Genomic DNA, 23,901 nt, shown 5'->3' with positions numbered 1-23,901 from the left:
GCTCCTATATTCTCAAACACATGTATAATTATAAAAATTCAAAATTTGCCCAAATGGTATATACACAGTGTTGAGAGATGCAGAATGCCCATCATATTTATATGGTATCTTATGCGCTCATTAGTAGCCCGACATAAATAGTTGGTATAGAGAGAAAAAAGGAAAGAGTAAAAAAGATGATCAGTATGCCATGGTACATTGCTTCTACTGTCTCACCGTCATGAGCTCAAGGTTTTTGTTAGCTCAGCGGCCGGTGGATGAGAGGGCAGCGACCTTGAAATTTCTGACCAGAAAGAGGATAAGTGGCCGTACTGCTTTCCCTGTTAGAGCGGATGGAATGTCTCGATATCCTAGGACATTGCAGGACACTGCACCGCAATCCAGGGATGAGTGTTAACCGAAATTGAGTACAATTCCTGCCTGTTTAATTTTCAGGTAATTGCAGGGAGATGATAGGGAGTGGTTCAATGTTAAACCAGTGCCGTGCACATTCTCACATAGAAATGCATTTATCAAAAAAGCCGTTCTCCACACAGGCTATTAGCAAAGTACTTTCCCAAATTTATTTTCAGGTATACTTTATCGGTATACTGATATTGTTAGGCTCACTTAACATAATTCATTATTTTCTCTAACATTTGACCATAGGTCACTGAACAATATGTGTTGGGCTAAAAAGTAGCAGCAAACCCAGCTAGAATGAAAAGTTTTTATGACCGCAAACCCAGTCCAGCCGCTGAGATCTCTTTTCGTCATGTACTCTGGTCACTAGGACCGGTGCAGCGGACGGCAAATATGAAAACAGCAGCGCTTCGGGTATTACTGGCCGGAAAAAAGATTAGTAGCTGTGCTGCTTTCCACGTTAGAGCGGTTGCAGCGCCTTGATATCATAGGACAGAGCAAGGACGCTGCACCACAATCCGTGGATGAGAGCTAGCTGAAAATAGGAAGATTACCGTTCTAAAGGCAGCAGGACTTCTGGACGGAGCAGCGTATGTTGGTTGTAGGACCAGTGATTCTAACTTTCACAAGGCGACATTGCCATGCTGATTCCAGCCGTGCCAAAACGCGTTTTCACCCGTAGGCTTGCTCACTTCACTGCACTATCTCTCTATACCAACTATTTATGTCGGGCTACTAATGAGCGCATAAGATACCATATAAATATGATGGGCATTCTGCATCTCTCAACACTGTGTATATACCATTTGGGCAAATTTTGAATTTTTATAATTATACATGTGTTTGAGAATATAGGAGCTGACGTTCGGTAAATCAATACCTATTCATGATATGGTTGTTTAAACAGTGAGAGATCATAATTGGTTATAAAAAAATCTGAATAAAAATAATTAAAACAAGCTCCTCGGTGAGCAATCAGTGTTCTCTGAACCAATAAGCTCCATAGTGAGCAATCAGTGTTCTTTGAACTCCTTGTGATAGAAAAGTGATTCAAAGGTGTATATGAATAAACCTGTGTGTGTGTTTATATATTTTTCCTTTTCAAATTCCTATTAATTTTAAAGATACAATTAAAGGTTATATTTTAATGATACCTAAGGGTATATCTGGCCCTATTTATATTTCAAAGAGTGCCCCCAAGATAGAGTCTTCTTTTCTCTTTCTAGAATAGCCTACAATCTTGTAAATCCAATGTATTCCAAGTGTGAAAGTATTGTATTTCTGTAACAGTGACTTCCCACTCACCAGTTAAGTCTATCACCTTTGCAAAAAGAGGAAAAACCACCCTAGGGTGATTTTCTCAAGGCGCTAGATTAGGGGAGGTTCAACACTGCAGCTAAAAGAGTGAGGTTGGTCAGACCTCGCAAATATGCAGTAACAATAAAAAGAATATTTAGCGCAAAATGGTCATAGATGAGATGAGATGATCAATAAGCAATCATATTTAATGCACATAAACTCTAAAAACATCCATGGAATTTACACAAGAAAAAAGGTAAAATATAATAAACTAAGCAGTAACTGTGTACATATAAATCGTACGATGATGTTGTTCCCTATAAGGGGTATATTGCACAACTCCCAGACTCATTCAGCTGTACTTGTAAATATAAGATAGGACCTGTTCCTATGTAGATAGTCCCCTTCTGTATCCAGTAATAGTAATAGGATAGTCCGTTGTTAATAGTTACCACAGGTGATCAAGGATAATTAAGCGGTACGGCACTCCGCAGTATTGCAGTTCCTTGGTGCAGTGGATAAACTGTGAAATTCCTCAATTGAAGAGATTTTACCTCCAAGCAGAGGTCCAAGAGGTTCCGTGGGGGACTTGGTTCAGGTCCTGTATCTCCAGATTTCCATAGGTCCAGGGAGTTTAGCAGGAGGGCAGCTCACACCAACGCGTTTCGTTGTGATCACCTTTGACAGTTTTGTTGTGTAGTTAGAAACTCTATTTAGCAGAAATATTTCTGCTGAGGCATTACTCGGCAAGCTTATGTAGAACAACTTGTCATCCATCACTCACCTTGTTTAGAGAGCGCCGCTTTTTAAATATCTTTTATCTCTGATGCATCGACGCAAATGTTAAATTTAGCTGGATACCCACACCACTTGAATAACGCGTATTTCCGGCCACTGAACATCTTATTTTTTAAAATCTTTTCCACTTTATAAAATCTATTATAGCTTTTTAGTACGATTTTAAGTTCTTCTGGGTAAAGCACCTTAAGACCTTTGGTATTCACACCAAGTATTACAAATATTTCCTCAGACAAATTATATTCATATCCTTTCTGAAATATATCTTTATATTTGGAAATACATACATGATCACCAACGGCTAATCATATTGGAGTATTCTTAGTTCTAAAGTAATCACCGTATGTTGTCTTGAAAATTCTCTAAGAGTTAGATGGCGTTACACTGCGTACACTTAATTGTTCCATGGTATGTGTTATTATAACTGTATATGAAATTTTGTAAAACATCTATACATCTGTAAGTATTCTGAGCTGTGAAATAGTGCCACATACGTGTTTTTAAATTCCCATTGAATTGTTCTGTAACAGCTACTTTCACATCATTATTGGTCACAAAATGCTGTATACCGTATCTTTCTAACACTTTTTTTAGGACCTTGATTATAAATTCTTTACCGCGATCAGTTGGCAGCTTCTTTGGCACGCAGTCCTGTTGGAATATTTTTTCAAAAGCGTTAGCAACTGTTGTAGCATTCTTGGTTGTTAGACTGACGGCCCATGCTCTCTTACTGAAAATATCAAAAATGTTTAATATGTATTTAAAACCATCATTGTATTTCGCAAGGTCTATGAGTGAGACTAGATCGCATTGCCATTGCTGATTTATATCTGATACAAAAATAATTTTCTTTTTATAAGTTTTTCTTGCCAGTTTATGCAATGTATAGGCATCTTGATCTTGAAGCCATTTTTTAATTTCCGATCTTTTAAACTTTCTTTTATTAGCCTTATAATATTTATCACTGCCGCAATAACTACCAGGTTTTAACACTGTGTAATCCTTTTTTTCATCCATTTTTTTAAAATAGCTGGGCTGCGTAACATACTGTGGCTTTTTTTCAAACCTATGAGTCTTATCTGACAAAACACATGTATTATAGGAGACTTTTGTGATCACCCTTTGACTAATGAAAAAAACTGATATCAAATAATGAAAATTTATATTAAATTAATATAAAAAATGGGTGTAAATCAGGGTGTGTCAGGGGCTGTTATGGGTGGTGTTGTGGGCGTGTTGGAGGGGTGGGGTGTGGGTGGAGACTGGGCATGGCACCTGTCACTTTTTGTTTGACAGAAAAGTGTGCTATTACTTCTGGATGCTTATTTTTTAGTAGTTTGTTCTATGTGCCTGTTTTTTTCTTTATAGTACTGAATTTTAGTATAATCAATTAATGAATGAATCAAGCAATCAAGCAATGATTTACCTAGGTACCACCATATAAATAATCTGTCTCCATTTCATTGTACTGGCCTTGGGCCTGTGATTTGCAATAGAATCAAATCTCAAATTTGAAAAAATAAACCCTACCACACAAGCTCACCGTAAGGTGTCATCTTTGACTCTGAACTGTCCTTTGATCCCCACATTAATCTGTTTCCAATTCATGTCACATACATCTAAAAAAAACATATCCAGAATGCCCATACCTCACACCAGACCTTGCAAAAATTGATTATTGCAATAGTCTCCTTACTGGTTCTCCCAAAAACAGACTAACAGCACTACAATCTATTTTGAATGCAGCTGAAAGGCTGATCTTCCCTGATTAATGTTCATCATCTGCTTCTCCAATCTGTAATTCCCTCCATTGATTACCAGTATACTATTGAATTCAACATAAAATACTTTCACATATACATAAAGCTATTATCCAGAAAACACCAACACCATCTATTTGCACATCTCAAATTATCTCCCAACTCAACCTCTCTGCTCTGCAAAAGATCTGCATCTCTCATCCACAATTATTACCTTCTCGCATTAATGGTTACAGGAGTTTTTTCGAGTAGCACCCACTCTATGGAATGTCCTCCTATGCACAGTAAGACATTCCTCTAATTGACAAACATTTAAGTTTTTACCAAAATCTCACCTATTCATGCAAGCTTAGTTAATTGCAGAACCACCCACATAACCCCCATAAGCAATTCTACCAAAGTATTTCTCCTCTATAAAGCTCACTGATAACTACATATTTTCTCTTTCTTCCCATCACATCCTCCTGACCCCAGCCCAACATGTATGTGTTGTTGGATCATACAGCCCACCAATATCCTCGGCAATCTGGATGGAACAATATGAAATAGAAGGCACCTATCCTTGTGTATTAATGCCTATTTCCCTATAGAGTGTAAGCCTGTGAGCAGGGCCCAATTACCTCTATGTATGTCTGTCTGTCTGTTATCACACTGTCCTGTTTTATTATTTTTAAAAGTATTATTTTATTATTTATTTATTTATTAACAGTTTCTTATATAGTGCAGCATATTCCATTGCGCTTTACAATTAGAACGACAGTAATAGAACAAAGCTGGGTAAAAACAGACAGACAGATGTAGGAAGGCCCTGCTTGCAAGATTACAATCTATAGGGAAAAAGGCATAGATTCACAAGGATAGATTCTACCTATTGCATAATGGTCCACCAGATTCCTAGGTTCTTAATGGGTTGTATGATGATACCCCACAAAGTTGGCCAAGTGTTAGGAGGGTGTGAGACTAAAGAAAGACAAGATATGTGATGTTATGAATACTGTACAGAGGATGTAATTCGATAGGGAAGCACTGAAGGTTATGTGGGTGCGTCAGGAATTTGGTAGGCTTGTCTGAAGAGGTGAGTTTTCAGGAAACGTTTAAAGGTTTGGAGACTAGAGGCGAGTCTTACTGTGCTTGGGAGGGCATTCCACAGAGAGGGTGAAGCCCGGATAAAGTCCTGTAATTTTGAGTGTGAACAAGTAATACAGTACATGTGGATGAGAGACGTAGATCTTGTGCAGAGCGAAGAGGTCAGGTAGGGAGATATTTTGAGATGAGTGAAGAGATGTATGTTGGTGCAGTTTGGTTAATAGCCTTGTATGTGAGTAAAAGTATTTTATATTTAATATGGTAGAATACTGGTAACCAATGGAGGGACTGACAGAGTGGATCTGCAGACGATGAACGTCTGGCGAGGAAGATTAGCCTTGCAGCTGCATTCAAAATGGATTGTAGTGGTGAGAGCCTATGTTTGGGAAGACCAGTAAGGAGACTATTACAATAATCAATGTTGGAGATAATGAGAGAGTGGATTAGAGTGTTAGCAGTGTCTTGTGTAAGATATGTTGTATTTTGGATATGTTTCTTAGATGTATGTAACATGATCTTGAGACAGATTGAATGTGGGGAACAAAGGACAGTTCAGAGTCAGCGAGCTTGTGGGGTAGGGATGATTGTTGAGATCTCAACAGTAATAGAGATATCAGAGATATTATTTTATTATTGTTTTTCACAAATTGTAAAGTGCAATGGAATATACTAGCACAAAGGTTCTCAAACTTGGTCCTCAGGACCCCACACTGTGCACGTTTTGCAGGTAACCCAGCAGGTGAACAGGTGTATTAATTACTCACTGACACATTGTAAAAGGTCCACAGGTGGAGCTAATTATTTCACTTGTGATTCTGTGAGGAGACCTGCAAAACATGCACCGTGTGGGGTCCTGAGGACCGAGTTTGAGAACTTGTGTACTAACACTATATAAGTAAATCTTAATAAATCAGTAAATGAATATCTGAGTAATATGCAAGGATTTATTTAAACTCTGATCTTAGTAGCTAGTAGCTAGGCCCTCTTTGGGGCCCCCTTTTTTAAATACACAGTAAAGCTCCAGAGTTCATAGAAAAAGACTGTCTAACATTTTGTACTTTGGGTCTGTCTCAGAGTCTGGATGCTGCTGTATCTGCAAAAGCAAGAGCAATAATATACAAGTACCAATGTCAGCCTTCCCCTTGAGTGCGATGGAGATTACAACTACTTTGATTTCCAGTTATCATAATTGACAGGCTGCAAAAGTTTGGTTGCGCGAAGTGGGCGGAGCTGGACATGTGCGCGTGTCATTCCCATTTGCTGTGAGTGCGTCCTAAGATGCAGTAGCATTGTGCACTGCATCCATCTAATTGAGGCCTATAATTCCTCCAGCCATAGTGTATCAAACTCAGTTACTGTAAAACAAAAAACAAAATCAATCTGTGGTAAATAGACCCCCAATGTTATACACTAACACAGGGCCTGGTTCTGAGGGGGACACAGTGGTGATAGTGGTTGCAAGAAGCTAATATTTTCAGTCTTCATATGCGTCCGAGTCGTACTGCACAAGCATCCCGATGGTAACGGATATAAGATGTAGAGCACAATAATACCCAGAGAAATAAAATTTTGATGGAATTTCAGAGATGTAACAAGGGGGTGGATAGCCAGAAGCAGGTGTACTGCGGGCATATACCATAGCAGTCAGTGATTGCATCTAAATATACAGCGGCACTGTGTTCAGATGGTGGAATTGCAACTGGGGTGTACAGTCTTCAATGTTGCGACCAATTGTGCAACAATGGTGCATATTAGTAAAGGTGCATCAAATAGCACTGCTGCCACTAGGCATCTGAGTAGGCTGCAAATCCATCACAGCATTTGTATAAAGATGCAGACACTGTTGCCTTAAAAAACACTGGTCCTGATTCAGAACTCAAGTATAAAAATGGGCACAACCTGAGCACAGAGGGAATTATTCATATCTGTACACACATTACTGTGCCGCTGCAATTTTCCAGGCTACAGATGTGTTACAGACTATAAGTGAAGCTGCCACCCGGTCAGGATCCCGGCATTTGGTATCCCAGTAGTTGAAATACCGATGCCAGTATCCCAACACAGCTCAAAATCCTGGCACCGGGATCCTGACATGGTTCTCAGTCCCGGGTCTGTGATTCTGAATGCTGGGAACCTGAACAAAGGTATGGCAGGCTGTGGAGAGGTAAGCTGCAGGGGGAAGGATAGGTTTAGGCTGCAGTTGGAGGGTTAGGGTAAGGCTGCAGGGAGGCGGGTAAGTTTTAGGCTGTGGGAAGGAAGTGGTGAGGGTTAGGCTCTACCTGGGAGGGTTATGGTTAGGCTGTTGGTGGGCTGGTTAGGTTTAGACTGTTGGTAAAGAAGGTTAGGGTTAGGGAGGTTAGGGATTAGGGCTAGAATATTTACCTAATAGGTGTCGGTATCATGAACATTGGGATACTGCCATTGGTATTGGACTGCCTACATCTCAAGCTCATGGATCCTGATACCATCCTTATTTAAACATTCTCCCTGGACACCATGAGTTTCTGAGGAGGTATCATAAAGTTTCAATTATCACCATGAACAGAATGAAATAGAAAGTTAAATGTGGTATGTTGAACTTAAGTCGTCTCCACATAGTCACCCTGCGAAGCCACATATTTCTGCCAGCATTTCTTGATCTTTGCATCCCATCATTATAGAAGTCCTGAGATTGCCACGAGAACCTCTGTTCCATATCCAGAATTACATAATTTGTCATTATGTGATTAATCGCCTACCCCAAACTGGCTTCCTCATCTGAAGGAAGACAAAGAAGTTGCTGGGTGTGAATTCAGGCAAAAAGGGGTAATGGGGCAAAATTTAATAGCCACACCACAGCACAGCATATGTTTTGGCAGCATTGTTGGCTAGGAGGCCGATGCTTTGCTGATCATACCACAGTATTTTTCTTACATCACATCTAACAATTTCTGCAGAAGGTTGCAGTAGTAAGAGCTGGTGATGGTCTGACCCTTCAGAAGGTAATTAGTTAGGATTACGCCATGACAGTCCAAAAATTTCTGCACCTTAACCTTTTTGGGAGAGGGGAGGAGTTTCCACTTCTTGTTCATTTCTTTGGTCTCCAGATCATACAGGTAGACCCAGCATTCATCCATAGTCATGAGACATGCAAAAAGATTATCTTCATCCCACTCCAAATAGTCAACATCTGCTGCAAAAGTTCACATTGAGATTGCTTGTGAAATGGAATCAGCAAGCGGGGAACCCATCAGGGTGACACTTTAGACATATGAAGTTGCTAATGCAGAATTTTCTACACACTTCCATAACTAAGCCCAAATTCTTTCATGATCACTTCAATGGTTAGTCATCTGATTTTGAGTACAATACCTTCCACTTTCTAACAGTAAAACACAATTGAAGATGTCACTAATCCCTAACACATTTCTTGATATTATTTCTATAGGCCTGTTCCTCTGTATTACAAATATCTTCTAACTTTCATTTTCGTCATTGAGGAAATTAACAAAGATCAGACAATATTACCCAATGTTACTCTGGGATATCACATATATGATTCTTGTACACAATCCAAGAAAGCTGTAAAAAGTGTCCTCCAGATTTTATCAGGATCAAGGAAGACAATTCCAAACTATTCCTGTATGGGACATAGAATGTTATCTGGTTTTATTGGAGGACAAGGTTCCCTATCGACATTGCCCATGGCACAGATATTGGCAGTATATGGATACACACAGGTAAGTCATATATATAATTCATCAACAGTCATTTCACAAGTTTAAGTTAGTATTCATGGGATGGATGATCCTTTAGATAAATGAAATGACATTGTAAAATGAAGCAAAGTGTGGTGAGACATATAAAATCTGCACATATGAACCAAAGCATTTCATTTCTGCATTTTTACAAACTGCTGTAGTTAGCAGGGATCATAAAGTATGCTTACGTGTTTGTGTATTATGTTTATATGCACTGTGCATACTCAGAATGTGAATTTATACATATGTGCAAATGCAAAGTAAAATTCTATCTGCAAGTACTAACCCTCATGACCAGAGAGGTGGAAGAGGGATGTGTCAAATATAGAACGTTCAGAAAGGAAGGTCTTATGCAATTTTCCAGATTAATGTATAGACTAGCGTCTTCTCATCCTCACCCACGTTGCTACTGACAGCATCCAGCTGGGTTATAACATCTGGGGGGGGGGGAATGAAGAAGCCCTACCAATAACCCTAGATAGAGCAGATTATCAAGCCATCAATATGCTACAAGAATTAGAATCAGAAGCAACATCACACATTAAAATATTTGGTTTAACCCAGGCAAATATAAGAACAAGTCAGAATTCTACTTTACACAATGTAAAAGTGGGTTTATAGACTCTTTCTACACATTGACCCTTTATGATTTTAGAATATCATGTGAATCCAATAAAAATCAATCTGATAAAGGTAAAAGAGATAATAACAATATATACCAACAGAGTATCAGAAAAATATCAAATAAGACAATTTGTATCCAAATGAAAGAAGCGCTCTTAAAAATGTAAAGACTGATACCTCTATTATTACAAAATCCACTGATAAAGGTAGAGGAACCATAATTTAAGATGAATCAGATTATACTACAGAAGCATACAGGCAGATTTCTTTTTACAACTACACATTATCACATTAAAGTCATAAATAAGAGACTCAACCCATTTTCTTAATCTTATTAAAGTTGTAAAATGTAAGGAAAATTTTCTTCTGTTAACTTATCACATAGAGTCGCTCTATACAAATATTCCTCCTAAGAAGAGTATAGCTGCTTTGAGACAATATCTAGTCTCTGATGTTGACCTTAGCTAAGATAAAAGGCAAATTTATTTTGTTTGTGGTAAGATTTATTCTTTCGCATAATTACTTCACGTTTAGTGATACATTTTATTTACACTTGCAAGGCACAGCCATGGGAACCCGGTTCACCCCAAGTTTTGCCAATCTTTATATAGGACAATTAGAAGAACCGGAAATCAGAGACGGCCCATATGGGGCAAACCTAGAGCTGTATGGGCATTATATTGATTATATGTTAAATGTTAAATGTGGAGGAAATCCCACCCAAATGACCCTTGATGATTTATACAAGAAGGGAGAAAAGAACTTTGTGAATTTTCATTGCCCTGACATAAGGAGTGAAGGAATGTATATACTTCCTGTTTTTTAAATTATTTACCATTGAATGCATAAGTAGACAAAAGGAGTCAATAATATGACAGTGTACAGAAGTTGGAAATATGGGTTAGTTGGTACAAAAAACATATATAGTAACCAATCAGAGAGAGACATAGTCAAACAAAACAGTGTATACTATAAAAATGTTGATTGTTAGGTGAAATATTACAAATTAAGGCAAAAGGTATGAACGAGAGTAGGTAAGAGGGGTTGGGGACACACATGAGGGAAAAAAATTGGAAGCCCAGTAGAACCAGGATGAGTCGCTGAGCCATATAACCAAAACCAAGCAATGACTATGAGAGAGGACAACAATGTTTATAGGTCTGTGTTAGGGATGTGTCAGGGATACATCTAAAGTTGCATATGGAGAAACCAATTTTTTTTTCAAAAAGTAAAAAAATAATGGATTGAGTGTGCAAATCTAGTTAATCTCTATGTAAAGACCCCACCTTTATAGATGGCAGGGTGGATTTTCTGTCAAAGTATAATAGTTGGAGCATCTTTTGTTTGACCTCTGACATCATAGGGCTAGATTTGGACAGCCAATGAACAAAAATAACCTTTTTCTCAACAGTTACCAATAAGATGAGGAGTGGTAGGGCTGAGGAGGCAATTGAGCCAACATTCCACACTGTGAAGTCAGGACACAAATATGCCATGGGGTCAATCTGAAAATCAGTGTCAAAAAGTGAATGAGTAAAAACCAATAATTTGTGCCAGAAGCATTTAACATACCCACAATCCTAGATACAGTGATAACAGGAGGCTGGGGAAGAAAATCATTTGAAACATGCACCTGATTATGAGGTGCAAAATGTAGCATATTGAGCCAGTGAGATATAGGCTCTGGATCGTACGGCGATGGACTTCCTGAAGGTAGGCAGAAATCAAAGTTCTCATGATGGAGTCATAGTTTTGATTCCAATGGTCAAAAGTGGAGAGCACAGTAATGTCCTTCTGCCATTGTGATAGAACCTTCTTGCAATTAATATGGGACAGGAAATCAGTAAGGGCAGTATAAATGTATCTAGTGTGATAAGGGGTGCACTCACAAAGAAGCAAAACAGATGGTATCTAATCAGGATTTAAGGAGGTCAAACTAGTCTGAGGCAGGGAGAGGAAAGCTATGTAATGTCTAACCTGTAGGTATTTATATTATTTATTTATTAACAGTTTCTTATATAGCGCAGCATATTCCGTTGTGCTTTACAATTAGAACAACAGTAATAGAACAAAACTGGGTAAAAACAAACAGATATAGAGGTAGGAAGGCCCTGCTCGCAAGATTACAATCTATAGGGAAAAAGGCATAGATACACAAGGATAGATGCTACCTATTGCATAATGGTCCACCAGATTGCTAGGTTCTTAATGGGTTGTATGATGATACCCCACAAAGTTGGCCAAGTGTCAGGAGGGTGTGAGACTAAAGAAAGACAAGATATGTGATGTTATGAATACTGTACAGAGGATGTAATTAGATAGGGAAGCACTGAAGGTTATGTGGGTGGGTCTGGAATTTGGTAGGCTTGTCTGAAGAGATGAGTTTTCAGGGAACATTAAAAGGTTTGGAGACTAGAGGCGAGTCTTACTGTTAGTGGGAGGGCATTCCACAGAGTGAATGAAGCCCGGATAAAGTCCTGTAATTTTGAGTGTGAACAAGTAATGCGTGTGAATGAGAGACGTAGATCTTGTGCAGAGCGGAGAGGTCGGGTAGGGAGATATTTTGAGATGAGTGAAGAGATGTATGTTGGTGCAGTTTGGTTAATAGCCTTGTATGTAAGTAAAAGTATTTTATATTTAATACGGTAGAATACCGGTAACCAATGGAGGGACTGACAGAGTGGATCTGCAGACGTCTGGCGAGGAAGATTAGCCTCGCAGCTGCATTCAAAATGGATTGTAGTGGTGAGAGCCTATGTTTGGGAAGACCGGTCAGGAGACTATTACAATAATCAATGCGGGAGATAATGAGAGCATGGATTAGAGTTTTTGCTGTGTCTTGTGTAAGATATGGTCGTATTTTGATATGTTTCTTAGATGTATGTAACATGATCTTGAGACAGATTAAGTGTGGGTAACAAAGGACAGTTCAGAGTCAAAAACTAGGCAGCAAGCTTGTGAGGTAGGGATGATTGCCGAGTTCTCAACAGTGATAGAGATATCAGGTTGGAAACTACTATTGGCCGGTGGAAATATAACTAATTCTGTCTTGGAAATATTAAGTTTGAGGTGGCGAGATGTCATCCAAGATGAAATGGCAGAAAGGCATTCAGTGACACGGCCCAATACAGATGGTGACAAATCAGGGGAGGATAGGTAGATTTGAGTATCATCCGCATACAGATGGTACTGAAATCCAAAAGAGTTGATTAGTTTGCCAAGAGATGTGGTATAGATAGAGAAAAGCAGAGGACCTAGGACTGAGCCTTGCGGTACTCCAACAGAGAGGTAGCAAAGGAGAGGTGGAATCAGAGAAACAAACACTGAAGGAGCGATTAGATAGGTAGGATGAGAACCAAGAAAGGGATGTGTCCTGAATACCAAGGGATTGTAGTGTTTGTATGAGAAGAGAGTGGTCAACAGTGTCAAAAGCAGCAGAGAGATCAAGGAGAATAAGTAGAGAGTAATGTCCTTTAGATTTAGCAGTGACCAAATCATTCACTACCTTAGTCAGTGCTGTCTCTGTGGAGTGTTGGGCACGAAATCCTGACTGAAGTGGGACCAGTAGGCTGTGTGAGTTAAGAAAGTGTGTGAGGCGAGTGTAGGCAAGTCTCTCAAGTAGCTTGGAGGGGCATGGGAGCTGAGAGATGGGACGGTAGTTAGAGAGAGTTCGGGTCAGAGTTTTGTTTTTTCAGAATGGGAGTAATCACTGCATGCTTGTATAGAGAAGGAAAGATACCAGTAGACAAGGAGAGATTATAGATTTTTGTTAAGGTTGGGATGAGCACAGTAGACAGAGATTTACTAATTTGTGAGGGTATAGAGTCAAGGGGAGAGGTATTAGAGTAGGCAGATGAAAAGAGTGCAGATACTTCCTCTTCATTTGTAGAATCAAAGGAAGAAAAGGTATTAGAGGGTTCAGGCAGGGAATTGAGCAGGTCACTTGCTGTGGAAGAGCATACCATTTCATTTCGGATCTTGTCAATCTTGTCCTTGAAATAGGAAGCAAGATCTTGCGCACTGACAGTGGCTGGTGGGTTAGGTGAGGGAGGGACAAGAAGTGATTTAAATGTATTAAAAAGTTGCTTGGGGTTAGAGACTTGAGCAGAGATGAGAGATTGAAAATATGTTTGTTTGGCAGTGTCCAGAGCATTACGATAAGAGTGGTAGGTGGTCTTATATGTGAGAAAGTCACTTGAACTACGAGATTTACGCCACTGGCGTTCAACTTTACGTGAGAGTTTTTGTAAGTGTCTAGTGTATTTAGAGTGCCACGGTTGACATCTAAGTCTACGTGGAGTGTGATGGGTAGCTGGAGCCACTTCATCAAGTGCTTTTTCTAGAGTTTGGTTAAGGTGTGACACAGCAGTCTCTGGAGAGGTGAATGTAGAAATTGGTGAGAGCAGTGGTTGCAGAGAGGTAGACAGTTGTTGAAAATTAATAACGTTAATATTTCTGCGAGTAAGAGCTGTACTTGTAGACTTAAGGGACATTGCGTTTGAAGTAATGGAGGAGAGCATGCAGGTGTAGAAACTCAAAGGAAGAAAGAAGATTCCCTGTAGTGGGCACACTCGGACTAGTATACTTTCTTAAAGTCAAATATCTATTATGATAGATGACCACTGATTATAAAATATAACTTTTAATATAATCTCTAAAACATGAGCAAAATATAGTGCATGTGAATTAAATTGTGAATAATTGTGAAAAAATTAAATAAAGTGATTTAAAAAGCTTAGCCACTGTAATTATGTAATTCTTCACTTTCTCCAATGTTTTAAACAGTGTTTCAGTATTTTAAACAATATTAGTTGCCAGGTGTCTTGCAATGATACATTTGTATCTGGGAGTGAACAGCTCCTACATGTAATTTAATAGTACCACCACTATTGTCATTTTAACTCCGTGTTTCCAGTGTGCGCATCAATGAATAAAATACACTATTATTTTATTATTAATGGTGGGCCATGATATAAAGTGCCTACTATGAATATATATATTTGCTGCTTGGGGGATTGATGTCCCTGTGTTACTGTCCTAGATGATTAGCTATATGGTGACTTGTGTATATTGATTCTCTCCGTAAGCTGCCCTTATGACTGTCTAACAGAAAAATTCACAAACAGTTGGGGCTTATTCTCATTCTCTTCACATATTATGCCTGTGTATCATTGATAGTGCTCTTTTTCTGTATGGCTGTGGGTCGTATTTATAATTCAAATATCTACATCAATTGCACATAGTATATTGTGAAATTTTTATCGTGCATTCACCATACAGCCAATGTTTATTATCAATAATAGTTATTTCTTTGATATTGTAATAAAGATACTCAGTTCTACTTGACATCAATTGTACACGCATGTCGTATATTGTAGAGTTTTTATCTAGCATTCACCATACAGCTAATATTTATCATTGATAGTAGAACAATTATTTATTTGATATCATAATAAAGGTGCTCATTTGACAATCACCCATATATATTATTCACATATCAATCGTATACACATATGTAGTGTTTTGTTTCCTTATGTCACATTTATCATACAGTATTTGTTCATAATAGGACAGTTGTTTATTCAGTGTTGTGTATAGCACATATATTTTCCTTATTTCTGATGACGCATAATGTACTACATACAGGTGCATCCACAATGTAGCTGGGACCACAATATATCCCCTCAATGTTTTGCCGCTCATGCATTAGGTGTTAGTTTTACGGGGCCGGCACACTGGGATCTTGTACTAAGAAACCCCAGTGTGGCAATACCCTCAGCTCCCTCACGCAGTGTGTATCAGCGGGAAGCTGCTGACCGCGGCTCTCCCGTGTGAGACCACCCGCGTGGCTAGGTATACTGTATGGCAGCCGTCTCCCGTACGGTGTGCATACAGTAGGACCTGCGGCGGCAGCAACTACAATTATAGGCACAAATAATTAATTAAAAGAGCACCCTTGCTAGGCAGGCAACATAAATTGAGCAGTGGCTAGGCTAAGTATTAAAAGGACACATAGTAAGTGCATCCGATCCCCTAACAATCGTTTCGCATTTGCTTAGTCATAGGAGAGCATGCAAGTGATAAGGTTGTGATCTGAGAGAGGGAAAGGAGTGTTAGTGAGTTCAGAAACAGAGCATAGTCTGGTGAATACAAGATCAAGGCAGTGGCCCTCCTGATGAGTAGGGGTGTCAGTCCATTGGGAGAGGCCAAGAGAGGAGGTTAGAGAGAGTAGTTTAGAGGCATGGGGAGATTGTGGACTGTCAATAGAGAGATTGAAATCACCCATAATGATGGTGGAGATGTCAGAGGATAGAAAGTGAGGGAGCCAAGCAGAAAAATCTTCCAGAAACTTTTTGGGTTGCCCAGGTGGGCGATAGATAGCTGCAACACGCAGAGAGAAAGGGGTGAAAATCCTAATAGAGTGAACTTCAAATGATGTAAATGTGAGTGAGGGAACAGGTGGTAAAACGATGTGCGTGTAAGATTTGGACAGTAATATTCCAACACCACCTCCTTTAATGTTACCAGGCCTGGGGGTGTGTGTAAAGTGGAGGCCACAATGTGACAGTGCTGCAGTGTCTGATTGTGTGAGCCATGTTTCTGTTTATGGCTAGCATATTGAATTTTTTTGCTATGAAAAGGTCATGAATAGCTGTTAATTTGTTGCAAACAGAGCGTGCATTCCATAAAGCACATTTTAGTGACTTGGAGGTAGATGGGAGACATGTGATGTTGATAAGGTTTGTTGGTTTTATATTCCGTTGTGAATCAGCTGAATGTGAGCGTGGTATGTGGATGGGACCTGGATTTGGGGATATGTCACCAGCTAGTAGAAGCAGAAGAAGAGAGAGATAGGTATAGTTGGGGGAGGTGTGTGATAGTTTCATATGGTGACAGGTTGAGGATGTGACAGTTAGTGTACATAGATAGGTTAAAAGCTCATGAGTGTTAATAAGAGGGGAGTGGATTAATGATGCTGCAATGTGTACAGAGTGATACATAACAGGAATAGTGAAGGACGATGTCATTTTATAGAGGATACCATGAAGTGCTATGAGGAAAAACAGTTTGTGGAACATAGTGTTTTTAAAGAGAAAAGTATAGATAGGAAAGTGCTTATGGAAAATGTTAGTTAAATGGTAGATTTACCTGCTTTCCAATGTTTTTTAATGTTTGTTCAACTGTTGGTTTTACTGTTCTTTTTAAAATTTCCTAACTTTGTAATTTCCACACTTCGTATATTTCTTATCTCTGACAACTGCCCCATAACTGAATGCTAACATATACTAGTTCTAATTACAAAGGCTTCAGCTATAGCCAATTGGACATCTAATCAAAGGGCTTAAATTACCCTGTGTTAAGTAAACACCAGTCCATGTATGATAATAAACTCCACTCCACTGACCAACATCTATATAAGAGATAATATCAGCTATAAGCAAGTACTAATACTATACAAATACAATTACATACACTGCTAAATTATACATTGGTGTGAATACAGATCAAGAGTTATAGTTTGCAGGAATCATCAAGCAGAAATCACATACATTTAAAATACAGCTGAAGATGTTTGTGGGATAATGCAGAGGTGCAGGAATCATCAAGCAGAAATCACATACCTGTGAGATGAAAAGATATATAGAAATTTTTTAGATGTGCTCAATCATTTGAAATCTAATTTAACTTCAAGTGTAACCCATTTCTGGACTTCCAAAGTCGCTGTGCAATCTGTGAGCACAATGCTGTCCCTGCTCTGTTGGAGCTGCTGACGTCAGATTATCCTCTCATTCAGCTGCTGTCTCTGAAAGCCATGTGCAGTATCAGCTGCGAGGCAGAGTGCAGGTTAGCTCTAAAAGACAACCAAGCTCTGGATCACCTTATAAAAATCTTGGAAGCAAAGGGGACACAACTCTAAATGGAGTGGTGAATTGGTGGAATATCCTGAAGGAGATCTGCTAGGAAGCAGTGGAAGCAGTACCACAGGCGCATTTGGGTGGGCACGACTGACACCCCATACAATCTGGTACGTGGGCCTACTAATTTAGGGGGATTCCAATTTGTTGGATACTTTTTTAATACATTTTTTGAGATTAAATTTTTGAGATATATTTGAGTTTATTAAATTAATGTGAGCAGAACTCATTCCGACCGTACTTCACTATATATCACTTTCTCTTTCATCTTTTGGGTAAAATCACGCGAATTGGAGTGGGGAATCATTGCAGAATAAAGAACATCCCCATCAGAGTTTAACACCGTCCTTCTGAAGAGTGAACATTGCCCTAGTAACCCAGGGAGCGCACCACAGCAAAATTTGATTGTATAGAAAGCTGATCAGTCCATATTCAGTGAGATATATGTAGACTAACTATTGGTTTAACTGTTCTTTTTAAAATTTCCTAACTTTGTAATTTCCAAACTTTGTATATTTCTAAACTCTGACAACTGCCCCTGCAGACAACTGCCCCATAACTGTACTTATAGAGTTGCATGTGAGGTAGGGGGTACTTGTCTCAGATCCTGGAACTGAAGTAAATGGCACACTGGGTCAAATACCTTTGAGGTGTCAGATAAACCCTTGTCTCACCACTGAAGGAAAATGGAAATCAAAAGAGAAGGAGGGAAAGAAGGTTTACCCCAAAGTAGAATTTTCATTGAGGAGGAAAGGTTACGAGTAAATTTCCTATTTAGGGAGATCCAATCATAAAATACATCATGAAATAGTGGTTTCTGCAGAATATGGGGGAAGGGGGTATGTCAGAGGGATTGGAGAGAAACAGGGCCCCAGGGGAGAAGAATGGAGTAAGGCCTTATCAAGAGTAGAGTCTGTGAACATGCTCCTGTCTGGTAGCCAATCTACTGCATAACGAAACACTGCTAGAAAATAGGAGGAGTAATCTGGTACACAAAAACCCCTAGATAGTTGGAGAGACTCACTGGTAACATCTGCATTGAATAAAACAGTTTAGGAAATATGATGCTTTTCAAAACTGTGACATGTCCCAGTAAAGACAATGGAAGAAGTTTCTAGTCTTAGAAATCATTGGGGAATAGTTATTCACATAGAGCTTAGAAAGGTCGGAGGGAATCTGAACTCCTAAGTATGTGATTGTGTCTGGGGATGAATGAAAAAGAAATTCAGGGGAAGCTAGGGAAAAAGAGCCAGAAGGGTTACATATAGCAAGGTGTTCGGACTTGGCTATGTTGACCTTGTATCCTGCTGTCGACCCAAAGTCATGAATCAATTGAAGGATTGCAGGGACAGAGTGATTAGGATCAGTCACAAACAGCAGCATATCATCTCCAAATAATTATACTTTGAGGTCAATACCACCAATCCGGACATTATGATAAGATGCAGAAGCCCTGAGAGCAAAGGCTGGAGGTTCAAGAGTGACCACCAACAGTAGTGGAGAGAGCAGGCAGCTGTGTAAATTCCTTTTTGAATAGCTATAGGCATTGGCGTTTCTATAATGGATGCAATGTGTGCAGTGCACATGGGACCCTGGGTCCAGGGGGGGCCCACACACCGCACACACTGCACCTATTTTAATACTTACCTTTCCATAGTCCAGTGTCGGTCGCTGTGATCGCGCCAGATATCGCCACCAAAATGGCCGCCGAGCACGCTTATTTGCCAAATTGGTCTCCAGATCATGGCGTGCGCCATGTTTCCGGAGACCTGCCCTTGTGCAGTAGACTCTAGCACAATGCCTGAGTCTACAGTGCCATACAGTGGAGGGGGCCCACCCGGAGGTTTACACAGGCCCCTTCCTCTGTTAAAATGCCCCTGGCTATAGGGGAAGACAAAATAAAACATTACAGTAAACCTGCATCAGAGGGAAGCTATACAAGAGTTTAAGGGTGGAAATAAAAGAAGATAGGAAGCCAAACCTAGCAAGGGAGCTGTATAGATGTTTCCATTCCACTAAGTCAAAACCCTTTTCAGCACCAAGCGATAAAGTCAGGGCAGGAGAAGGAGAGGAGAAAGAGTTAGAAAAGTGAATAGCTGTAATGACTCATCTGACATTAACTATAGAGTGGCGACCCCATGTAAACCCTGTTTGGTCTGGGTATATAATGCTAGGAAGTAGTACCTTCATGCAGTACACCAGGATTTTGGTAAATACCTTATAATCAATATTTAAAAAAGAAATAAGATGATATGAGCCTGGCAGTTTTGGAAGTACTTTCAAGAGCGCAGAGGTAAAATGAGGGGTGAGAGAATTGGAATTCAACAAGGCATTGAATACCAAGACCAGAGAATCTCTAAGTCTAGGTAAAAGTATCTTATAAAAATCACCATTAAAGCCATCCAGGCCTGGGCTTTGTCAGATTTGACCTGGAGGATCGCATGTTGCACGCTCTCCAGAGAAATTGGGGAAGTGAAAGACTGAGCCATTTGCAGGAATGAGAGCAGGACCTGACAGGGAATCCCATGAGGAAGTATTAGAGAAGGACCCAGAAGAACTATCAGGACAGGGAGAGGCGGGGGGGAGAGTACAGATCTGCATAAAAGGACCTTATGACTATAGCAGTTTCAGCATTATAACCAGTTAGAGTTCCCTGGGGAGATACTAGGGGTTGTGTTACCATAGGAGATCATGAGCCCTGGAGTAGGTTGTTGAGTAGTTCACTGGTTTTGTTGCCAAATTTATGGAACCTATCGTTAATGGAAAAATGATATCTGTCACCCATAGTTTGTATAAATTTATCGAATTGTAGATTTTATGCAAGATAGTGAAATTTCGTGCAAGGAGTAGGATTGAAAAAATGTGACAAATTTGCTCACCTTGTTAGCGAAAAGGCTACAGGAATCAAACGTGGATCTCACCCGACCACAAATAATTGAACATAGAACAAGAAATAGAGTCCTGCGCACTTCTCTAAAGGTATTGTATGTCTAGATTATATATGTCCAAACAACTCAGGTCAAATGGTGAACAATAAGAGAAATAGTTCCTTTAAAAAACCTGTTCAATATTCTTGAACCAAGCAGTCAATGGTTTTTAGCCTTGTTCATTCCAATCATAACATTCTCCGAATTCCTTCAGATCGAAAACAATGTACACACGGTTCTCAATCCACCTCCATTTTTCTCAATCTCTTGCAGAAATATTTATGTGAAAAAAAGAGGGGGGGGAAAACATAGTGTATACCAGTATTTTTAATAAAAAAAAGTTGTAACTAAGTGCCAAATGGCATACGTACCAGATAGGACCTTCTATGGAAGGCACATCACAAAGTGTATAAGGGTTTTTTGGTTAAAGCTCCCCTTACTAGGCTGTACCTCCTTCTGGTCACAAACAGCAGCAGCAAAACAACACAAACACATTTCAACCTCTCATCAGGTCTTTTTCAAGGTGTAACACTAGATCTGAAGCACCGGATATTTATAGTAAACCCATAAGAACACACCCACTTCCTAGTAGTTGAGGGGGGTGTCTTCACTTCATTCAATTAAAACATTAATTAAACTAATCTCTTACTTATATCAATTCCTGTTGATACATAACACACAATACAATAAAATGCATTATTGTATTCATTTTAAAACAAATAATTTGTGCTTGAAACATCCATATTTTATCATTAAATAGTGTATACACCATGCGTTCCATTGGTGGAACGCATAGCGTAATTTCCGGTTCCGCCGGACGTAGCCTATACTCATAGAAACACAATGGATATGGGCACAGTGCTTCTCGGGAACATCACTTCCGTGTCTACCGGAAGTGATGTTCCACCCTTTCTCTCCATTAACTCAAATAGCCATGTCGCTGTCCGGGCCCGTGACTTCCGGATCCGCCGGAAGTGGAGTCCCGCTGCATGGCGTCCCCTCCTACATCAAAGGGGGATGTGGTTCCTGGTTTCAACCATGTGGTTCCTGGGACACCATGTGGCGGGACTCCACTTCCGGAGGATCCGGAAGTCACGGGCCCGGACAGTGACACGGCTATTTGAGTTAATGGAGAGAAAGGGCGGAACATCACTTCCGGTAGACACGGAAGTGATGTGCCCGAGAAGCACTGTGCCAATATCCATTGTGTTCCTATGAGTATAGGCTACGTCCGGGGGAACCGGAAATTACGCTATGCGTTCCACCAATGGAACACATGGTGTATACACTATTTAATGATAAATTATGGATGTTTCAAGCACAAATTATTTGTTTTAAAATGAATATAATAATGCATTTTATTGTATTGTGTATTATGTATCAACAGGAATTGATTTAAGTAAGAGATTAGTTTGATTAATGTTTTAATTGAATGAAGTGGAGACACACCCCTCAACTACTAGGAAGTGGGTGTGTTCTTATAGGTTTACTATAAATATCCGGTCCTTCAGATCTAGTGTTACACCTTGAAAAAGACCTGATGAGAGGTTGAAACGCGTTGGTGTTGTTTTGCTTCTGCTGTTTGTGACCAGAAGGAGGTACAGCCTAGTGGGGGAGCTTTAACAAAAAAAAACCTTATACTCTTTATGATGTGCCTTCCATAGAGGGTCCTGTCTGGTTCGCATGCCATTTGGCACTTTGTTACAGCTTTTTTTAATTAATAAAATACTGGTATACACTATGTTTTTTTCCCCTCTTTTTTTTCACAGAAATATTCCTGCAAGAGATTGAGAAAAATGGAGGTGGATTGAGAACCGTGAGTACATTGTTTTCGATCTGAAGGAATTCGGAGAATGTTATGATTGGAATGAACAAGGCTAAAAACCATTGACTGCTTGGTTCAAGAATATTGAACAGGTTTTTTAAAGGAACTATTTCTCTTATTGTTCACCATTTGACCTGAGTTGTTTGGACATATATGTTCTAGACATACAATACCTTTAGAGAAGTGCGCAGGACTCTATTTCTTGTTCTAAGGAGTAGGATTGAGTTTGTAATGCTGGAAATCGTCAGAGAGAGCGACTTGGATCTCCAAATATTGTGTGGCTTACAGTATTTCTTTTTAGTGGCTCAGACATATGAGAGGATCTGATCTCTATATATCGATTTAGCTGCCATCCAAAACAATAAGGGGTTAGTGTGGAGATGGGCCTCGTGATCAGTTGTATATTCCTCCCAGGCAGTTTCCAGTCTATTCCTTAATTTAGAGGATGGCGAGAGATAGGACAGGAACCTCCACAACTTAGTGGCACCCGGTTCATCGGGATTATGCAGTAAGACAGTAACTAGAGAACAGTCATAGAGGGCTATAGATTCAATATGGGCTTCCACAACTGTGCGGAACACAATATGAGACATAAGTATATAATCAATTCTAGAGAGTGTATGGTGCACAGCAGACAGGCAGGTGAATTATCTTTCAGTGGGATGGAGAGCCTTCTAAACATCCACAGTCTGAAGGCATTTGGCAAACAAGGGGATACCCAATTTAGGGAGGGGGAGGATGAGGAGGGAGTTTAAATTTATCCAGGATCTCAGAGGAGATTAAGTTAAAATCACTGCATAGTATTTATTATTATTTATTTATTAACAGTTTCTTATATAGCGCAGCAAATTCCGTTGCGCTTTACAATTTGAAATAAGAATAACAAACTGGGTGATAACAAACAGTCATAGAGCTAGGAAGGCCCTGCTCGCAAGCTTACAATCTATAGGGAAATAGGCATGTGTACACAAGGAAAGGTGCTATCTATTGCATAGAATAAGAAGACATGTGAAGATATGTGTGGACTGTACAGAGTGGATGCAATTTGATAGGAAGGTTTATGAAAGTTATGTGGTGGTTCTGGAATTTGATATGCTTGCCTAAAGAGATGAGTTTTCAGGGAACGCTTGAAGGTTTGGAGACTAGAGGAGAGTCTTATTGTGCGTGGTAGGGCATTCCACAGAGTGGATGCAGCCAAATGAAAGTCCTGCAATCGTGAGTGGAAGCGAGTAATGAGTGTGGATGAGAGACGCAGACTATGTGTGCAAATGCTAGGAGCTTAGGAGACAAAATTCCAGAGCTTATTGCGATAATGACAAGGAATAACCTGGATTTTGTGGCAATTAAAGAGTCATAGTGCAATGAAAATCATGACTGGGACATAGCTATACCAGGATACAATTTATTTAGGAAGGATAGAATAGGAAGAAAAGGAGGAGGGATAGCAATGTATGTGAAAAAAAGCATAAATTCTACTTTAATACAAAATATTGAAGACAAAACTGAGGCCCTTTGGGTCACCAT

General features: G+C 39.6%; 1 protein-coding gene across 1 annotated transcript in view; it reads left to right on the top strand.

Annotated features, from left to right (window-relative positions):
• The first annotated feature begins 8,472 nt into the window (after nucleotides 1-8,472).
• The window catches only part of LOC134910767 (uncharacterized), a 98,143-nt gene continuing 82,714 nt past the window's right edge, over nucleotides 8,473-23,901 (top strand). The window contains exons 1-2 of the mRNA XM_063919150.1: nucleotides 8,473-8,579; nucleotides 8,773-9,064. Coding sequence (XP_063775220.1) covers nucleotides 8,473-8,579; nucleotides 8,773-9,064 — 399 coding nt within the window. The remainder of the gene's footprint in view (nucleotides 8,580-8,772; nucleotides 9,065-23,901) is intronic.

This window comes from Pseudophryne corroboree, chromosome 4 (genome assembly GCF_028390025.1).
Source record: "Pseudophryne corroboree isolate aPseCor3 chromosome 4, aPseCor3.hap2, whole genome shotgun sequence".
Taxonomy (NCBI): Eukaryota; Metazoa; Chordata; class Amphibia; order Anura; family Myobatrachidae; genus Pseudophryne; species Pseudophryne corroboree.
Note: the sequence above shows the minus strand (reverse complement) of the source record. Positions and strands in the feature narration are given on the sequence as shown.